The sequence below is a fragment of the Eulemur rufifrons genome, chromosome 1 (assembly GCF_041146395.1).
Source record: "Eulemur rufifrons isolate Redbay chromosome 1, OSU_ERuf_1, whole genome shotgun sequence".
Classification (NCBI taxonomy): domain Eukaryota; kingdom Metazoa; phylum Chordata; class Mammalia; order Primates; family Lemuridae; genus Eulemur; species Eulemur rufifrons.
This window is the reverse complement of record NC_090983.1, coordinates 27,276,964-27,296,558: the sequence shown is the minus strand read 5'-3', so window position 1 is coordinate 27,296,558 and position 19,595 is coordinate 27,276,964. Positions and strand designations below refer to the sequence as shown.

At 38.8% G+C, this 19,595-nt stretch overlaps 1 protein-coding gene across 1 annotated transcript; it reads right to left on the bottom strand.

Moving 5' to 3' along the window:
- Positions 1 to 7,626: 7,626 nt before the first annotated feature.
- Positions 7,627 to 8,694, bottom strand: CMKLR2 (chemerin chemokine-like receptor 2). Its single transcript, XM_069467944.1, has one exon. The coding sequence runs from the start codon at positions 8,692 to 8,694 to the stop codon at positions 7,627 to 7,629; it is 1,068 nt and encodes a 355-aa protein (XP_069324045.1).
- Between the last annotated feature and the right edge of the window lie 10,901 nt (positions 8,695 to 19,595).

The following is a 19,595-nucleotide window of genomic DNA, read 5'->3' as shown; positions in this document are numbered from 1 at the left end:
GTACAATTTTGTGCCCATTAATAATGTCCCCAGCATGATGCTGGGGATAGGATTTGTTGTAACCCAGCGTGTTCAAGTTGGCATTCCTTGGGTTTTTGTTTTGTTTTGTTTTGTTTTTGAGACAAGAGTCTCACTCTATTGCCTGCCCTAGAGTGATGTGGCATCAGCCCAGCTCACAGCAACCTCAGACTCCTGGGCCCAAGTGATCCTCCTGCTTCAGCCTTCCAAGTAGCTGGGACTACAGGTGCATACCACCACGCCCGGCTAATTTTTTCTTTTACTTTTTTGTTGATGTTTTTTTCTCCCAGGGTTTTCAAGGACCAATAATTTTTTCTATTTTTAGTAGACACTGGGTCTTGTTCTTGCTCAGACTGGTCTCAAACTCCTGACTTCAAGTGATCCTCCCACCTTGGCCCCCAGCATTTGTTGTTGACTGTAAAATAAAAATTCCAAAATCTTACTTGAAAATAATCTTAACTGTTACGAGATAAGATTAGCAACACTACTAGAGGCCAACCTAACCCAGAGGAAGGAAGTTCAGTTAGGGACAGCTTCCCAGAATTTATTATGAATAACCATTTATCAATATAGATGTTGCAAATTTAAAATAATGACTCACCATACTGTAAAGGCAAAACCTCCTAAGTGTTGGGACTGATTTGTAGTACCATGTACTGGGAGGTACATTATATAGGTAACTAGTCCCCCAGCTTCCTAAACTTCACTTTCCTGTGAAGTTTCATGAGGGCCTTGAGTGTGGGGTTGGGATATTTTGCTTGAATTTGGAAATCTGACTGCAGTGCTGCAGGTAAATACTGAGGTGAGGGTAGCATGTTAAGTGATGATCATGTTAAGGATTGGAAACAGCTGCATCTTAATAGTTGGGGCTATATCTAAATTTTTTTTTACACTAACAACTAGAGATTGGGCATTGCTGATCTCTAAAGGTCTTTGTAAATACTAAAGATATTAAATGGTTTTAGATCAATTTTTTCATAGAATCAGTGTTATTTCCTTTCAGTCTGGTTTTATGTTGTGACTACCTTGAATATGGGAAACTTGATGTTATAAGGATAATAAGGTTGGGTGCAGTACTTCATGCCTGTAATCCTAACACTTTGGGAGGTAGAGGCATTAGGATCGCTTGAGGCCAGGAGTTTGAGGTTGCAGTGAGCTATGTTGACGCCACTGCATTCTAACCCGGGAGACGAGCAAGACCCTGTCTCAAACAGAGAAAAAAAATAAAGATATATTTGATCAGATGCATATATTGCATAAAATCATCTCTAACCAATATTTAGTCCGACAGACCCAACCTAAAATGGGGGAAATTTTCCAGTTGTCAATATCATGAGGGCCAGCAGAGAGCAGCATTTCCTTTCCTGGAGAACCAGGGAGCCTAGGGATTCTTCTGGAAATGACAAAATACCGCATTATGTTTTTACTGCTGTGGAAAGATGGAGGTGTAGCTAGCAACCAGTGAACGGTAATCAAAAACAATTCACAATCAGTGGCATGTTAAGGGGATTGACTTCTAAATAGCTTGACCAATGTTAAGTATTAACAAAAATTAATTATGGAAAAACAATTTGTTTAAAAGTAAAAGGTAGTAAAAACATTTTGAATGGTCAATTCAAACCACAGATTTCTTGAAAATCTTACAGTAATGAATGAAGCATACAATTTTGAAATCTTGACTCCACAACCTTGAATAAAAAATATCTTTTAATGATTTTTATTATAATTTCATATTTTAAAAAATAAGCAATATATTAACACAGCTCAAAATTTAAGAGGGTATACAGTGAAGTCTCTCCTGTTCCCCAGCCTTTCAGTTCACTTTCATAAAAGCAACCCAGTGTCACCAGGTTCTTGGGTCTTTCCAGAACCATTCTAAGCATATGTGTCTAAGCTATTGTAAACATAAGATTGATTGCAGCATACCACACAAACTGTTCTGCATTTTGCATTTTGCTCACAGATATGTACTTGGATATCTTGGAGATTATACCTTGGATATTCCATATCAGTACATTAGGAGAGTCCTCATGTTTTAACAGTTGCATAATTCATGATCTCATATCTTATTTACCCAGTTTCCTGTTGATTGGATCTTTAGGTTGCTTTTAACTTTTTAAATTAAAAGCAAAATTTTTTGCTATTATGAGCAATGCTGCAATAGGAAATCTGATACCCATTTGTATGTGAGCCAGTATCCTGAATAAACTGCTTTTTAAACTAACGGCCTCAAAAGCCATAGGTATACTCGAGAGATTTTTTTTTCTGTTTCTGGCTTTGGAGTGGAAGAAAGCTTAGGACAAGAAAGAGCCCACCTTTTATTTTTCTGCATGCCTTGTAAGTGACTCTGAAACCTTGTTCATTTTTCATGTTCAGCATCCCTAGCACAGGGCTGGGCACAGTGTGGGAACTCAAAATTTATTTATTTAGTATCACTTTGTTAGATGCTACAAAAAGTACAAAAGAAGTTAAGAAAATTATTATAGGGTGGCAGTTCAAACACATAAAGTTTTTAAGAATAAGGCAGTGTGCAGTGGCTCACACCCATAATCCCAACCTTTTGGGAGGCTGAGGTGGGAGGATAGCTTGAGGCTAGGAGTTTGAGACTAGCCTAGGCAACAGAGCAAGACCTTGTCTCTTAAAAAAAAAATTAGGAATAAATGTCATTTTGGGATTAAGCAAGTAATTGAAAAGGTTAGAATTGATGAATAGTTTTTTGAAGAAATCAGACTTGAACTGGGTGGACCTTAATCAATAATTTGTGTAAAAAAAAAAAAAATTCCAGCAGCAGGAGGGCATGTGAAAGGCAGAATGATAAATTGATAAATGCTAGAATGAGAATAAAGATACAAAGACTTGGGAAACAATTAGATCTGTTTGGTGGGATTTCGCAGTGTGTGTTTGGAATTACATAGGTTGGGGCCAGGTTGTAGGAGCATTTGAATAACAGGCTGGCTCATTAGATGAGATTTCCAAACCATAGAATAACAACATAAGACAGTTTTGATCTGGAGATGGTGTGAATGGAAGCAGGGAAATCAAATGACCGTTACAATCCTACCAAATGGAAATGGTAAACCTAATTACTTTTAAAATTAATAGAGACTATAATCACATTGAAAAACATTTGGTTTTTATTGACTATCACTATGAAAATATACACTTATGAACAAAGGCACAAATACAAAGAGTTACAATAGTGTTTGGGGATATATGTAATTTTTTTCAAACAAATGAAATTTGGCAATGGTAATTATTGTAAAAAAGGAAAAAAATGTGCCTCGTTTACATTGTCTAATTTGAACCCCATTATAAGCCTGTGAGATAAGACAGACACTGTTATCACCATTTACAGATGTGGAAATTGAACTCTGAAAGATTATTTGCCCAAAATTTTTCAGTAAGTTTGTGTCACTAGTCAGTAATGAGGAGGAACACAAACCCAGATCTTCATAGGTCACATGATGTGTTGGCACTAGAATGTGGAAGGCTCTTCATCCCTTTTAGACAGTTTAATCCTGTTTCACCAGTGTAACCCTTGCTTCATGCTCTGAATTAGGGAGGGTGGTAAGATAATATCATGTAAGAATAAGCTTTAAATGGAAATTGATTAAAAAAAAAAAAAAAGGCAAAGAATGCTCCTACCAGTTACCAAAAAAAAAAGGGGGAGGGGGGAATTGAGACTGAGAAACAGATACTTTCTCATTACATATGCTGTGTGGATCATACCAGTTGCATTCAGGAAATGTCCCAAATGAGGGTCCTGTCATTTGGAATGTCATTGGCAGGCCTGTATAGAGCTTTCAGTAGAGTAAAATCAAAGGAAAATGTCCATACACTTCTAAGTAGGCATCCTGAAAAAACAGTATTGCCCATATGTAAGAATATTGAAGAACTATTACCATTCAAGCCTGGCACCAATCTGTGAATCTTCTATCCTCATTCTATCCCTATAAAATGGAACTATTTTCTCTTTTCTGAACAAAGTCTGCATTTTCCAACTTCTGAACTTTGCTCGCGCCTACATGCAGTAGCCTTTCTCACCTGTGCTTGTTGAAATTGTAGTCATTCTTCAAGAAGCACTTCAAATACCTCTTCCAAGAAGCCCTTCTTTCACTCCACTTCTTCCCTGCCCCCTGTAGCCTCCCAACATAAAACTTATTTTGTAGCGTTTATAAACTTTCTTGTTTTAGAGTTTGTGTATTGCTGAAAACATCAAGTTGTAAAATAAAAAAAAAAGAGTAGAGTTTGTGTAGTTACCTTATTCTTCCTATGCAATTATTAGATTCCTTCAAGAGGAGGCTATGACCTAACATTTACTGAGCAGTTACTATGTCAGAAGGTGCCAGGAATTTCAGTCAATATGTACAATACCAGCTAGTGTTTATCAAGTATTTATTGAGCTAAACAGTGCTCTAAGTGCTTTACCTGTATTAAGTCATTTAATTTTCACAATAACCCTATGTGGTAGGTACTACTATTATTACCCCATTTTGCAGATGGGGGAAACTAAGGTCTCGAAATTTGAATTAATTCAGCCAAGGATACAGGGATAGGGGATGTTGAGTCATGACTCAAATCCAGATATCCTGCCTCTGGGGGCCCTGGGACTCGCCCTCTGTTTCAAAGAGCTTCCTTCCACTGAAAAGCAGCTTAGTCATCTCATTGGGTTTATGCCCCAGTAGAAAGTATGCCTCTCCTCCAGCCCCTCTGTCCTTGAACAGTCAGGCATCCTGTTCTTGGTCATTAGACCCCTAAAGAGCCCTCCTTATAACCTAATTCCAACTGTCAGGAAGGCATGGAGTGCCCAACCCTGAAGGCTTGGTGTTCTATGCTACTCTTTGGATCATCCCACAAACCGAAAATAAAAAAATTAACTCCTGTTTGATTGCTGCTTTCTACTGGTGGATTCTTGTTATATCCCCACAATCAGCTATTTTAAAAACCACTAAAACTAGAGTTCTTAATCTGGGGTCTAATAAGGACTTTCTGAAATTTTATTTCAAAGCATTTTTCTGGGGGAAAAGACCCATAAATTTCATTGGATGCTCAAATGGATTCACAGTTCCTGTAAAATCTTTGTAGACCTTCAGGCATTTTTCTTTTTGGAAGCTCCAAGTCCTCTTATCAAACATTGAAACATATTGAAATTCATATTAAACATAATTTTTACCTACTTATCAAATACTTCATTTGACTAATTATAATAAAGGTATTATGGACGTGTGATTAATTTTGGCTTTTCAAGTTTTCTTTTTGTATTCTAGAGCCAATACATTTTTTAAGGTCTGAAACATTTTCACAAGCCCTTGGAAAGCTTACAGGCCCTAGATGCTATGCCAAATGGCTCTGAACGGCTTCCTGACTCACAAAGGTCAGGAAGCACTGTCCTGCCCTGAAGTATAATGTCCAGATGATCACCTCCTCCTCCATTATTTCCCTCTATTCTTGGTTGTTTAATCCCCTTTCTACTCCTCAGCCTTCCTCCTTCTCCCACAGCCTTGAGAGTCTCTTCCTTTACTCAAACTAAGGATGAGTTGACAGAATTCTCTCTTCTTTCTTTGGTCCTCTTTTCTCCAGATCCTAGGAACCCTAGAGTGGAATATCTCGAATCCTGGTGGTGGAAGGGGCAGGGCTAAAGGCTGCACAAAGAGCTGGAAACTCACAATGAGCTTTTCTCTCCTTTTCTTCCCATAATCTATTTTAGATATGGCAGAAACCATGAAATTTGGGAATGACAGAAGTTTGGGATATGCTGAGCTATGCCACATTTTTTTTTTTTTTTTTTGGAATAATTTCTGAAACCAGATCTGAGTGTTGCATTGGGCTCACAGTTAAGTACAGAGCCAATAAATGGTCTAATGTTAGCATTTCCAAGAAATTAAGAAGAGATGAAATAAAAAAAATGATACTGATTCAAGAAATAACACTGCTCCCTTTATAACTTTCAAAAGAAAATTGAGAAATTATAGAAATATGTTTTTAAAATTGTGGTGAGTGGCAGAGTTTGTATTCAGAAAGGACAAAGACACCAGCAGAGATGGGATGAGAGCAGGGTCTTTAGGAAACTCCAAAGACAAGGACATATATTTCCAGCGTTTGTTCACCTCCACAGTTGGATGCGATCTCTTTCCTCTCTAAACAATCTATACTTCTTCTTGACTCCCTTCTGGTACCTATTACTTTCTACCTTATTTTAGGATTGTTTTTCGCACGTTTAATCTCACTTTCTAAACTGTGAGTACCTTATGCATCTTGGCATCCCTCACAGTACCTACCTACCATTGTTCTGTACACTTTTTAGGTACTCATCTATTTGCTAAAGGAATAAATGAATAGAAGTCAAAATACCATTACAGTCTAAAACGTAACAGATTTGCTCCATGAAGAGGTCATGGACCTAAAGGTATACTTCATTGGTCTTATATTGGTATCTACATAAATATAGGAATAGATGGTAGAAATAAATCAATATGTCATCAATGCTTTCTCTTTCTGAAATCATTCTGAGATTGGGCAAGCCTATCTACATCTGAATGTCAGTGTTTTTATGTTTATAGTACATACCCAGACTTTTCCAAAGTATTAACATTTATGATGGTATTATAGGGGACTAAAGATGGGGGCAAATTTTTTGACACTCCTCCCATTGAGAGGTCGGTAGTGTATGTCCCCTCCCCTTGAAGCTGAGCTGGCCTGTGCCTGCTTTGACCAGTACAGTGGAAGTGACACTGTGTCAGTGCCAGTCAGAGCCTTTAAGAGGACTAGAAATTTCCACGTTGGTCCCTTGGAACCCCAAGTTGCCATACATGAAGTCTGGATACCATGAAGTGCCATGGTGGGATGGACAGCTGTGTGGGGAGGGAAGGAGAGGGAAGACCTGTCAGCCAGCCATTCCATACCTCAGACATTTGCATAATCCCAGTTCAGCTGAGGCTCCAGACATCGCAAAGCAGAGACACAAACCTCCCTTCTGTGCCTTGTTTGAATTCCTGACCCTCAGAATTGTGACAATTATAATTGTGAGAACTATATCACAAATAATAAATTATTGTTTTTAGCAACTAGGTTTTGGGGAAGTTTGTTAAGCTTTAATAGTTAATTGGAACAGGTGTTTCAAACTAAGATAACCAACTATTACTTTAATTCATAAATGTGTATACATATATTACATAAAATAAAGAAATTAAGTAGTCACGTTACATTTTAAGAATATGTCTAATAGGTTACTTGTACAAAATTAAAATGAATTTAAGCAAACATTTCAACATTTTTGAAATGAGTTAATCATATACTTAATATTAAGATTTAGGGCTCTTAAAAAGTTATTAAGATTAGAAAAATAACTGAGAATGTGTCAACATTGGTGAATAATCCACCATGGTATAATTAGCAAGAATGATGCAGATCACTTAAATTGCAGAAAAAAAATTATGTTGATCCTTCCTACGTCTTATATCCATACAAAATGTGATGCCAATATACCGACCAAAATCAAAAACAACAAAAATATGATCAGCTCTATATCTTGGAATCAAATTTAATCTGAAAGCATCTGTCAGAGGACCCACACAAAAGCCTCATACTGATTAATGGAAAAGTAATAACTCATTGGGCTGTTTCCAGGAGACACAGATTCTTGGTTTCAGAGTTTCTGAGTTGTTCACTCACTGTGCCAGAACAACTCACTTCCCACAGCGTATGCTTTAGTATCTCAGCAACTGAGGCCCGGAAGCGAGCTTGGAACTTTTTACTAATTAGGACATAAAGGATGGGGTTTAAGCAACTGTTGAGGAATGCCAAGCCGGTGGAGAGGGGGATTCCAGCCTGCAGCACCTGGTGGAAATGGCTGCTGTGGTGAATGGTGAGCTCCCAAATGCTAAATAGGTGATAAGGAGTCCAGCAAATCAAAAAGGCCACAACTACAGCCAGGACTGTCCAGAAATGCTTACTGGAGACCAGGATGCTTCGCTTCTTCACTTTGCAGATGAGACACAGGTAGCAAATACTCATTGTTAGCAAAGGGAAGAGATACCCAACAATAAATTTCACCCAGGTCAGAGCATGGTGCCTTATCACAGTGAGGTCAGGATCATGCTCGTGGAAATTGTTATAGCAAAGAGTGTGATTATTGACCACCACAGTGTCCCGGAAGTATAGGGCAGGGCCACCAATTAGAGAAGCCAAAAGCCAGATGAATATAACAACAATTAGGGAGTTCTTTAGGGTTCGGTGCCGATGAGACAAGAGAGGATGGATCAAATGGACATAGCGGTCCAGGCTGATCACCGTCAAGAAAAAAACACTGGCAAACATGTTCAACTGGGCAATGAAGGAATTGGCCTTGCACAACCAGATGCCAAAGGGCCAGTGGAAATTCATGGCTACATAAGAGATGTACAGAGGCAGGAAGAGAACAAAAATGAAATCTGCAATGGCCAGATTGAGGAACCAGAGAGTGGTCACTGTCTTCTTCCACTTGAATCCCGTGAACCAAATGACAATGGCATTTCCAGGAACTCCCAGAACAAATGCTAAACAATATAACACCAGGGAAACCCAGTGAACAACTCCCAGGTGGCCTTTCTCCTCCAAATCATACTCCGGAGAGTAATATTCCAGGGCATAGGAATAGTTCTCAAATTCTTCAAATAATGTTTCCTCTAGATCTTCCATGACCTTGCTAAGTGGAGAATGAGGAAATCTACAGAAGCAAACTTAAAAAGAAAGAAAAAAATGTTTTAAAGACAAAGAAAAGTTCAATGAATGATAAGGAACATAAAGGCAAAAATACTTCATCTTATTGACGTGTCACAGTATACTTTTTGGTAGGTGATTATACACTAGATGTCCAAGTCTCGGTGGGCCTCAGTTTCATTCTGATTATCATTCTCAAAGCTGTGAGAGCTCATTTTTGTAAAATGTTTAGTAATTGCTAAATTAAAATGAATGACTCTACAGGTTGTTCATAATGCTTGTAAGGCTGACTTGAGAAAATCTAACCTTCAACAAACATTTTTTAGGTTCCTACTAATTCATGGCAGTTGCAAAAGAAAACAGATTAATACTTACACAGTGCTAACTTCAAAATCTGTATTTGTAGCCCTGACTTCTCAAGCTCTTGACAGAGAGTTCCAACTGTTTCCTAGCTATATCCACTTGGATAGCGCAGGTAAGCACTGAAGATGTTGACCCTCTATTTTGCACCCAAGGATGTTTTGATTCTATGTTTATGAAAGCAAACACAGTAATCTGAATTATATCAGCATGGATGGCTTTTCATCCAAAAGGTATCTTTTTGAGTAAACTTGATTATGACCACTTAATTTCTATATTAATTTCCTACAGAATGCAATTCAGCTGTATTTTTTATTTTACTGAAATTCCTTTATTTTGAATTAATTTGAATTCTTTCCTATAATAATTTATGATAAAGATTTGATTTGTTAATCAGTTTTACTTTATTTTTGTCCATACCAAATTTTATCTCTTATAATTTCTACCAAAGTAAGTTTTCTTTTGTGGGTCCCCCCCACCTTTTTTTCTTACCAAGGCCAGTTTTCCTGGGTTCAGAAGACTTGAATGTCAATTTTTCAATCAAAACAAAATGTACTGGATGCAATCTTGGCTTCTTCAATTTTATTTGTGTTATTTCTTTCTGTAGTATTCAAGATCAAGTAGAAAGAAGATGAATAGTTGTATTCATTTCATGGAGCTACAATTATAAATGGGGAAACAATATAAAACTTTGGATTACATATCTCCAGAGGTCGACTGAAGAAAGAAAAATTAAAGAAAAAAAAAAAAAGAAAGAATGGATTACAGTTGGTTAGAATGAACAGGTCAAAACATCCTGTTGTTGCTCACAGGCATCTCAAACTCAACTTGTCTATCACTGTTCGTCAACCTACCTTAAATCTTCTGAGAAATCTGGCAAGGCATAATTAAAAGACAAAAGCAATTCATTAGCTTCCTCCCAACCCCAGACCCAGCAACCTATTTTTGTTCTTCAATATTCAATTCAAATGCCACCTTCCTTGAAAACATTTCCTGACATTACCTTCCTGCAAATAATTATAATAATAATTTTTTTTTTTTAAACAGGCTCTTGCTCTGTTGCCCTGGCTGGAGTACAGTGGCATAATTATAGGTCACTGCAGCCTCCAACTCCTGGCCTCAGGCCATCCTCCCGCCTTGGCCTCACACTTAGTATCACTGCCAAACTCTCTCTAACCCTGACCAACAGTTCTATCCCCAGGATCTTGGCTTATTCCTTGACAACAAATCCGATCCTTTGTGTACCCTATTCCAATGAATGAGAATTGACTCCTTTTTGCTGCCCTGTTCTTTCAGGCCTGGGATGTGACCCTGCCCTCTCACACTCCTCCTGGCTTACCCTCCCTGTGTCAAATTCTTTCCAGCCTAGTCTCAGACTCCTCTTGGTTTTCTGCCTATGTACCAGGACACCCTTACCTTCCTTGTGCCTATGACCTGTTCTTTTAGAATATTAGCAATTATGAAGCCAAATGACCCAAGGGGTGGTTTGAATCACCTTCTAAAACCCTAAGTAGTGAATAGAAGGAACCTCATTTCCCAAACAAAGAAAAGCCCATGGAAGACCCCTAATAACTCACAAACACTATATTCACCAAAACCTCCCCCATTCGATGTACCTTATGTCATTTCATTAAGAGTAAATTAATATCTATAGAAATCTTTGGTTTAGTAAAAAAAAAAAAATCTTTTTAATTATAGCCAACTAGACCCCATACAAAATTCCTTAATAAATTCTTTTTTAGGCCGGGCGCGGTGGCTCACGCCTGTAATCCTAGCACTCTGGGAGGCCGAGGTGGGCGGATCGTTTGAGCTCAGGAGTTCGAGACCAGCCTGAGCAAGAGCGAGACCCCATCTCTACTAAAAATAGAAAGAAATTATATGGACAGCTAAAAATATATATAGAAAAAATTAGCCGGGCATGGTGGTGCATGCCTGTAGTCCCAGCTACTCGGGAGGCTGAGACAAGAGGATCCCTTGAGCTCAGGAGTCTGAGGTTGCTGTGAGCTAGGCTGACGCCACGGCACTCACTCTAGCCTGGGCAACAGAGTGAGACTCTGTCTCAAAAAAAAAAAAAAAAAAAAATTCTTTTTTATAAACTTTATCTCAACCTGCACATACTATCTAAAAAACATGCCTAAAAACTTTTCCTTTTGTCCTAATATTCCCTTTTTCTAAATAATCAGTCATTTTGGGACAAAAAATTCCATGCAAGATCCTTTCTTTACATTATTCTTTCTGTTTAACCTTTCTTACCAAAAAATATATTTCTATATTCATTGCCTTTTTACATCTTTCTCTTACTCAAAAGTGGAATTTTGTTTTTATTTTCTTTCTGAATTTATTTATTTATTAATTTGTTGGGTTTTTTTTTTTTGAGACAGAGTCTCGCTCTGTTGCCCTGGCTAGAGTGAGTGCCGTGGCGTCAGCCTAGCTCACAGCAACCTCAAACTCCTGGGCTCGAGCAATCCTACTGCCTCAGCCTCCTGAGTAGCTGGGACTACAGGCATGCACCACCATGCCCTGCTAATTTTTTCTATATATATTTTTTTAGTTGGCCAGATAATTTCTTTCTATTTTTAATAGAGACGGGGTCTCGCTCTTGCTCAGGCTGGTCTCAAACTCCTGAGCTCAAACGATCCACCTGCCCCGGCCTCCCAAGTGCTAGGATTACAGGTGTGAGCCACTGTGTCTAAATTTATTTTGATTCAACCTTTAAATCACCTCTGAATTAGACAAAGTTATATAGAAGAATACATTCTGTTTTATAATTTTTCTTATTAAAAACATATCTTATTCTTTAGTAACCTTATATATAGAAGTACCTGTATTGAGTAGAATTCTTATTTTTAGTAATTTTAAATTTTAGTGAAAGCCTAAAGAGCAGGAAGTCATGAATTGTTCATCATAAGACACTTGTCATGAAGCAAGATTGCAGGTTATTATAAAATTATAGCCAAACTGATAATTCAAATATTTTTCTGAAATGCAAAAATCCTATTCTTTGAGAGAGGAGACTCAGTTTCTCAAACAAGTATAGGACCTAATAGATAGACTGAAGTACAAGTTAATAGGGAGGCTGAATATGTGGTTTTTTTTTCCTTCCCTTCCTTTTTGTAGTTTATTAAAAGGTGAATAAAAAAATCTTTTGTTATTTGTATTAATATCATATGAAAATCTAGTTCAAAAGAGAAAAACATATTTCATTGTATTAGTGTATTAATCATAAAGTTAATTTTAATAAAATCTTAGTATTTTTTTTTTTTTTTTGTGAGACAGAGTCTCACTTTGTTGCCCGGGCTACAGTGAGTGCCATGGCGTCAGCCTAGCTCACAGCAACCTCTAATGCCTGGACTCAAGCAATCCTGCTGCCTCAGCCTCCCGAGTAGCTGGGACTATAGGCACGCGCCACCATGCCTGGCTAATTTTTTCTATATATATTTTTAGTTGTCCATATAATTTTGTTTCTATTTTTAGTAGAGACGGGGTCTCACTCTTGCTCAGGCTGGCCTCGAACTCCTGACCTTGAGCGATCCACCCGCCTCGGCCTCCCAGAGTGCTAGGATTACAGGCGTAAGCCACCGCGCCCAGCCAATTTTAATAAAATCTTATAAACAAATACATCTAACTTTAACCAATTTGACTGTAAGTTAAGACTTTTATGAATCTTTTATAATCTTTAACTTTTATATCCACTTAATACATATTGAATTTTAAAGTTTTAAAAACCAATAAACTAGACAAAATTATCTTTTAACAAAATATTTATGTCTTATAACATTTTTATTAAAAATTTTTATATAGAATTCTTTCTTTTTCATCTAGAAGTTTCAATTACATGTATTAATCATAATGTCAACTGTTAGAAAAACCTAGGAAGTTAAAGTGACTTTGAACTATTAGTCACCAATTTTATCAGTACTCCTAAATATGAAAATAAGATATCAAGGTATAAGCTTAAACTTATGTTTAAGAACTAATGTTCTAGCATTTCACCTTATAAATGATCCAGATATTTTATGATTATCTTTTTTTAACATAATGACTTTAAGATTTTAAATTATATGAAAATTTCATTTGTATTTATTTCATATATACTTAACTAATTTATCTATCTTAGCAGTTCACTTAGATTCCAGCTTTTAGTTTATTTATTTATTTTTTTTTTTGAGACAGAGTCTCACTCTGTTGCCCAGGCTAGAGTGAGTGCCGTGGCGTCAGCCTAGCTCACAGCAACCTCAAACTCCTGGGCTCAAGCGATCCTCCTGTCTCAGCCTCCCGAGTAGCTGGGACTACAGGCATGTGCCACCATGCCCAGCTAATTTTTTCTATATATATATATTTTTTAGCTGTCCATATAATTTCTTTCTATTTTTTTAGTAGAGATGGGGTCTCGCTCTTGCTCAGGCTGGTCTTGAACTCCTGAGCTCAAACGATCCGCCCACCTCGGCCTCCCAGAGTGCTAGGATTACAGGCGTGAGCCACCGCGCCCGGCCTAGTTTATTTTTTTGTTAACCATTTTTTTTTTTTTTTTTTGAGACAGAGTCTCACTCTCTTGCCCAGGCTAGAGTGAGTGCCGTGGCATCAGCCTAGCTCACAGCAACCTCAAACTCCTGAGCTCAAGCGATCCTCCTGTCTCAGCCTCCCAGGTAGCTGGGACTACAGGCATGCACCACCATGCCCGGCTAATTTTTTCTATATATATTTTTAGCTGTCCATATAATTTCTTTCTATTTTTTTAGTAGAGATGGGGTCTCGCTCTTGCTCAGGCTGGTCTGTTAACCATTTTTATACACTGTAAATTAGATATATAACACAAAACAGAGATCAAAATACAGTTTTCATGACTGTTTTTTTTAAATTCAAAAATCTTACCAAAAAACAAATAAGTATTTTAATAAGATTTGTTATTTTAAACAAACATAATATCATTTCTAAATTTTATAAACATAGTAAACATTTCAGAATATCCTGTGTACAGGTATTAATTAGATCCTTCCAAAACATCACATTCCAAAATAAAATCTGTTGACATCATAGAGATCAAAGTGTCCCTGGCCCCCAAAGTTTGGGAGCAAAGGCCACTGTTCCCATAAAGACTTGCTGAAAATTTACTGACGTGAAGATTAATGGGAGAAAGAATTAAAACTTATACATCGACACCTTCATAATGAACACTCAAAGATGCAGGGGAAATTGTCCATGTTTTATGTTTAAAGCATGGACAGCCATGTAGAAATATGATTGGACAAAAAGGGTGTGAGCTAATGCTAACAGGCTGAGTGGCAGAATCAGCAAGGCTTTTCTATTTAGATTCTGCCTGGCCTGTCTGAGTGTGCATTCCTCCCTTCTGGGTGCAGGGCAAAGCCCTTTCTGGTATGGGGTTTTAAAGTAAAACAAAGTAGGTCAGATAATTACTTTATGGCCATTTTACATAGAATAATTTTCGGTTTTATCGCTAGCTTTCAGAAAAGGGGCTTCTGGCCTTTACCACATGCCTTGGTAGAGGGATTCTTGTTTTTATGGCTAGCTTCAGGGAAGAATTGGTGCAAGAGGCAGGCAGACAAGGCAAGGTCAAAAAATTTTTGCTTCTGAAGCCTTTATTATAAGTTAGTTTTCTGAATTCCATCAACATAAGATCACCTGACTAAAGACTGAGAAAAAAAAAAAACTTCAGCGCCAATCCTTAGCACCTCAAACAATGGTACAAAGTGGTAACATGCTTTCTACCTGAGGATCAAGATTAAGTTGTTTTAAAAACAATCTAAATAGACTCCAATTTTTTCTTTGAGTGTAAACTTGAGTACATGCAATATTTATAAAGAGTAAGACTGTTTTGAGATTCTCTTTGGATTTTAACTGTCATTCACTTTTTATCTTAAAATAAATCATTACACAAAAATTAATAATTTAGAAATTTTTTCTCTAGGCAAAAACTTTGTTACAGCAACATAATGTACACATAACCGCCAAGCTTGTAAGGAGTAGGACAAAAATGGACAAGACCAAGGGAAAACTGAAGCTTCCAATTTAAGCTCTTCTAACTACAACTTCTAGGACAACTTTGAATCCCTAGGCTGGGTTATTATTAAAAAATAAAAAGGTGAGGCCGGCGCGGTGGCTCACGCCTGTAATCCTAGCACTGTGGGAGGCTGTGGTGGGAGGATGGCTCGAGGTCAGGAGTTCCAGACCAGCCTGAGCAAGAGCAAGACCCTATCTCTACTAAAAATGGAAATAAATTATATGGACAGCTAAAAATATATATACAAAAATTAGCCGGGCACAGTGGCACGTGCCTGTGGTCCCAGCTACTCGGGAGGCTGAGGCAGGAGGATCGCTTGAGCCCAGGAGTTTGAGGCTGCTGTGAGCTGCTGATGCCACGGCACTCTAGCCCGGGCAATAGAGTGAGACTCTGTCTCAAAAAAAAAAATAAATAAATAAATAACCCAGCTTATTTACCAAAGATTACTAAATTCATGTGAACAGGTTTAATTTATGAGTGCTCCCCTATTTTTAAGCCAGTCCGGAACCAGGTAGTACAAACACGTAATACATGGACATACACAAAACATACCTAAATGTATAAACTTGCACACATATGCACCCACAAATAATTATCTGGCCTCATAATGAAAACCTCCATCTATTACTTGGCACATCAGCCACCTGAGACCTCCACGCCTCACAAAAGCCCTCATCAAAATAATATTAACTTATTACCTGTCCCATCAACTAACCTATTACCTGGAGCACATCAACATAATGCTAACCCCATTACCTGACACATCAATTAACACATAACCTGACAGCTCAGTCACTTGAGACCCCACCCCTCGGACCATCCCAACTTAATAAAAGTGGAAAAATCGGGTAAACAGGGCTCAAAATTTAATGGCGAGACCTCTGAGCCCACCGGCAAATAAACTTTGACTGACTGACTCTTCACGTGCTGCTCGGTTTGTCCTTGGAACCACTCGCTGTAATATTTTGCTTCCCTTACCGGGAAAACTGGCTAGGCTGGGCCCTTGAAGCCACCACTTCCGGATGGGTGCAGCGACCCGTGGGACCTTGGGGACGGAAGTGAAATTGGCACCAACCGCCATTTTGCGGAATATCTTTGCTCCTCTGGAGCTCCCTCTAGCTGCGGGGTCCCGAACTCGCCCAGACATGCTGGAGGGATGAACAAGTCAAATCAAGTCTGTAGGCATCAGACCACGTAAGGTCTTGGGACCTGTGTTACTCAGGCCCGTCACAGGACGGAAGAGGAGCTTGATCACCTCCTGAGTGCAGGCAATTCCCAGGGTGGGAATGTGTAACCTCTGCTTCTTGCCTGAATGAGTGAGTGAAGAGTGAGTAAAGAGTGACTGTGTTTCCACGGCTACGGTTATGGAACTTGAGTTGGTCCTCACCTGCGGCTCTGCGGCGAAATCGTATGGCATAATGGTGATTCACTCCCCTAAATGGAAGGGCCAGGTCCAAGGTTTATATGGGCACACCTTTGCCAAGATGTGCCTAAGTTCCCTGAAGAGAGAACACCTGAGAGAACCTCCCTCCTTGTCGGTTAAGCTGTGACACCATGCAAGGGTCTAGGACAGGTAACATAGAATCTAAGCCTACAGTCCTTAAATGCATGTTAAAGAACTTTAAGGCGGGCATGGTGGCTCACACCTGTAATCCTAGCACTCTGGGAGGCCAAGATGGGCGGATCGTTTGAGCTCAGGAGTTCGAGACCACTCTGAGCAAGAGCGAGACCCCCGTCTCTACTAAAAATGGAAAGAAATTAGCCAGACAATTAAAAGCATATAGAAAAAATTAGCTGGGCACAGTGGCGCACGCTTGTAGTCCCAGCTACTCGGGAGGCTGAGGCAGAAGGATTCCTTCAGCCCAGGAGTTTGAGGTTGCTGTGAGCTAGGCTGATGCCACTGCACTCTAGCTGGGGCAACAGAGTGAGACCTTGTCTAAAAAAAAAAAAAAGGCCAGTCCCAGTGGCTCACACCTGTAATCCTAGCACTCTGGGAGGCCGAGGCGGACGGATTGTTTGAGCTCAGGAGTTTGAGACCAGCCTGAGCAAGAGCAAGACCCCGTCTCTACTAAAAATAGAAAGAAATTAGCCAGACAACTAAAAATATATAGAAAAAATTAGCTGGGCATGGTGGCGCATGCTTGTAGTCCCAGCTACTCAGGAGGCTGAGGCAGTAGGATTGCTTGAGCCCAGGAGTTTGAGGTTGCTGTGAGCTAGGCTGACGCCATGGCACTCTAGCCCGGGCAATAGAGTGAGACTCTGTCAAAAAAAAAAAAAAAAAAAAAAACCCCAACAACTGGAAAGAGCACTAAACTCCCACCCAAACACCCAGAAAAGATAGGCCTTACTAGCATCAATCCTCATAGGGGGAGGAATTGCTGCTGGGATAGGAGCAGGAGCAGGAGGCCGAAAAACATTCCTGAACATCTACCACAGGTTATCCCAAAAACTAAATAAAGATATGGAACAAGTAACAGATTCCCTACTGTCCCTCCAGAGTCACCTGAACTCACTAACAACAGTGACCTTGCAGAATAGACAGGCCTTAAACCTACTCACTGCTGAAAAGGGGGGGGGGAGGGGAATCTGTATATTTCTAGGGAAAAAGTGCTGCTACTATATAAACCAGACAAAAATAATAACCACAAAAGTCAGGGAGCTAATAAAAAATAAAAAAAAAACCCCAAAATTAAAACAAACCTGAGTTTCAACTTAGGACAATGGACTTCATGGCTACTACCTCTGGCCAGGCCACTAATAACTATTCTCCTCCTTGTCACTATAGGTACATACTGAGCACGATTATAAAATTCATAAAAACAACTGTAACCCAAAGAGCAACAGCTCACATAATGGCCTTACGAGGCTACCACCCACTGGGAAATGATGTCCTATGATAGACATATAAGGGCATCAAAGTGGGGAATGATAAGGGAAACTCCCATCTATTTCCTGGTGTATCAGCCACCTGATACCCCCATCCCTCATAAAAGACCCTCATCAACATAATACTAACCTATTACCCTGCGACGCATTAGCCACCTAAGACCCCACCCCTCGGACCACCCCAACTTAATAAAAGTAGGAAAAATCATGTAAACGGGGCTCAAAATTTAATGGCGAAACCCCTCTAAGCCCCGCCGGCAAATAAACCTTGATTCTCCGACTCTCCATGTGCCGCTGGGTTTGTCCTCAGAACCACCCACTTACTTAAACAGCCTAAAATGTCACTAATGCCCAGGTTAAGAAACCCTGACCTACACACACTTAGCTCAGTCTGAACCCCTTTCTTCTATTTCCTGCTTCTGAGTCTGCTTGTTTCCAATGGGTACCCTCATCTCGGAGTCCTGGCTCAGCCTGGTCTGGTTCATCCTACTGCCAACCAACTGTGCTTTATAAAGGTTGGAAACTGTTGATCTGCAGGTTTAAATTGGCTGAAAAAGTGTTCCAAAATGTTTAATGTAGATGCTAATATTTAAACATTGAAAGATTTCACAAAAAGACTCCAATGTTTAGCTTATCTTGACAATTTAGTATTATCTGTTATTAATGGGCCTGCATTTCCTACAGCAGCATTTAAATTCCTCTTTATTGATTTTATTTTTATTTATTTTTTTGGAGACAGGATCTGGCTCTGTTGCCCTGGCTGGAGTGCAGTGGTATCATCATAGCTCACGACAACCTCAAACTCCTGGGCTCAAGTGATCCTCTTGCCTTAGACTTCCAAGTAGCTGAGACTACAGGTGTATGCCACCACACCTGACTGATTTTTCTATTTTTTGTAGAGAATAGGTCTCACTAATGTTGCCTAGGCTGGTTTCTAACTGCTGGCCTCAATCAATCCATCCTTGGCCTCCCAAAGTGCTAGGATTACTGGTGTGAGCCATGCTGCCCAGCCTGAATTCCTCTTTAAACAAGGTGTGTACTTTCTTGTTTGCCATAGTCACCACCAGCTCCAAATCACTTATATATGATACTTTCCAGGATGCTGTCAGCAGTTAAATTTGCAATCTTTACTAACACTATGCCTTTGTATATGTTAAAAAGTAAAATGGTTGAAAAAATTGAAACTGTACATATGAGAGAATGCAAATGAAGTATGTGATAATACAATCTCAAAGTGCTATCTGCAATCTCAAAGTAAAAATGTGGTTTACAAAGAAAGTTTACTACCTTATGCAACTTAAGTTTAAGGGCCTATAGAGATGTCTCTTTACATTATTAAAAATTAGTATTATACTTTATAATCAATCATGTTGTGTTATACTAATCTGCTTCCTTTTGGTAGGATAAGAGATAAAAGACAAAAAGAGATAGAGAAAGAAAATAGGTGGAAATTTTTCCTCAATTTAACCATGTAGATATATATATATATATATATGTGGGGAGAGAGAGAGAGATGGATATATATGGAGATATATATGGATATATATATGTTTATATATACACACATACACATATATGCATATATACATACACATGTAGTTTTTGAGAGGTGATG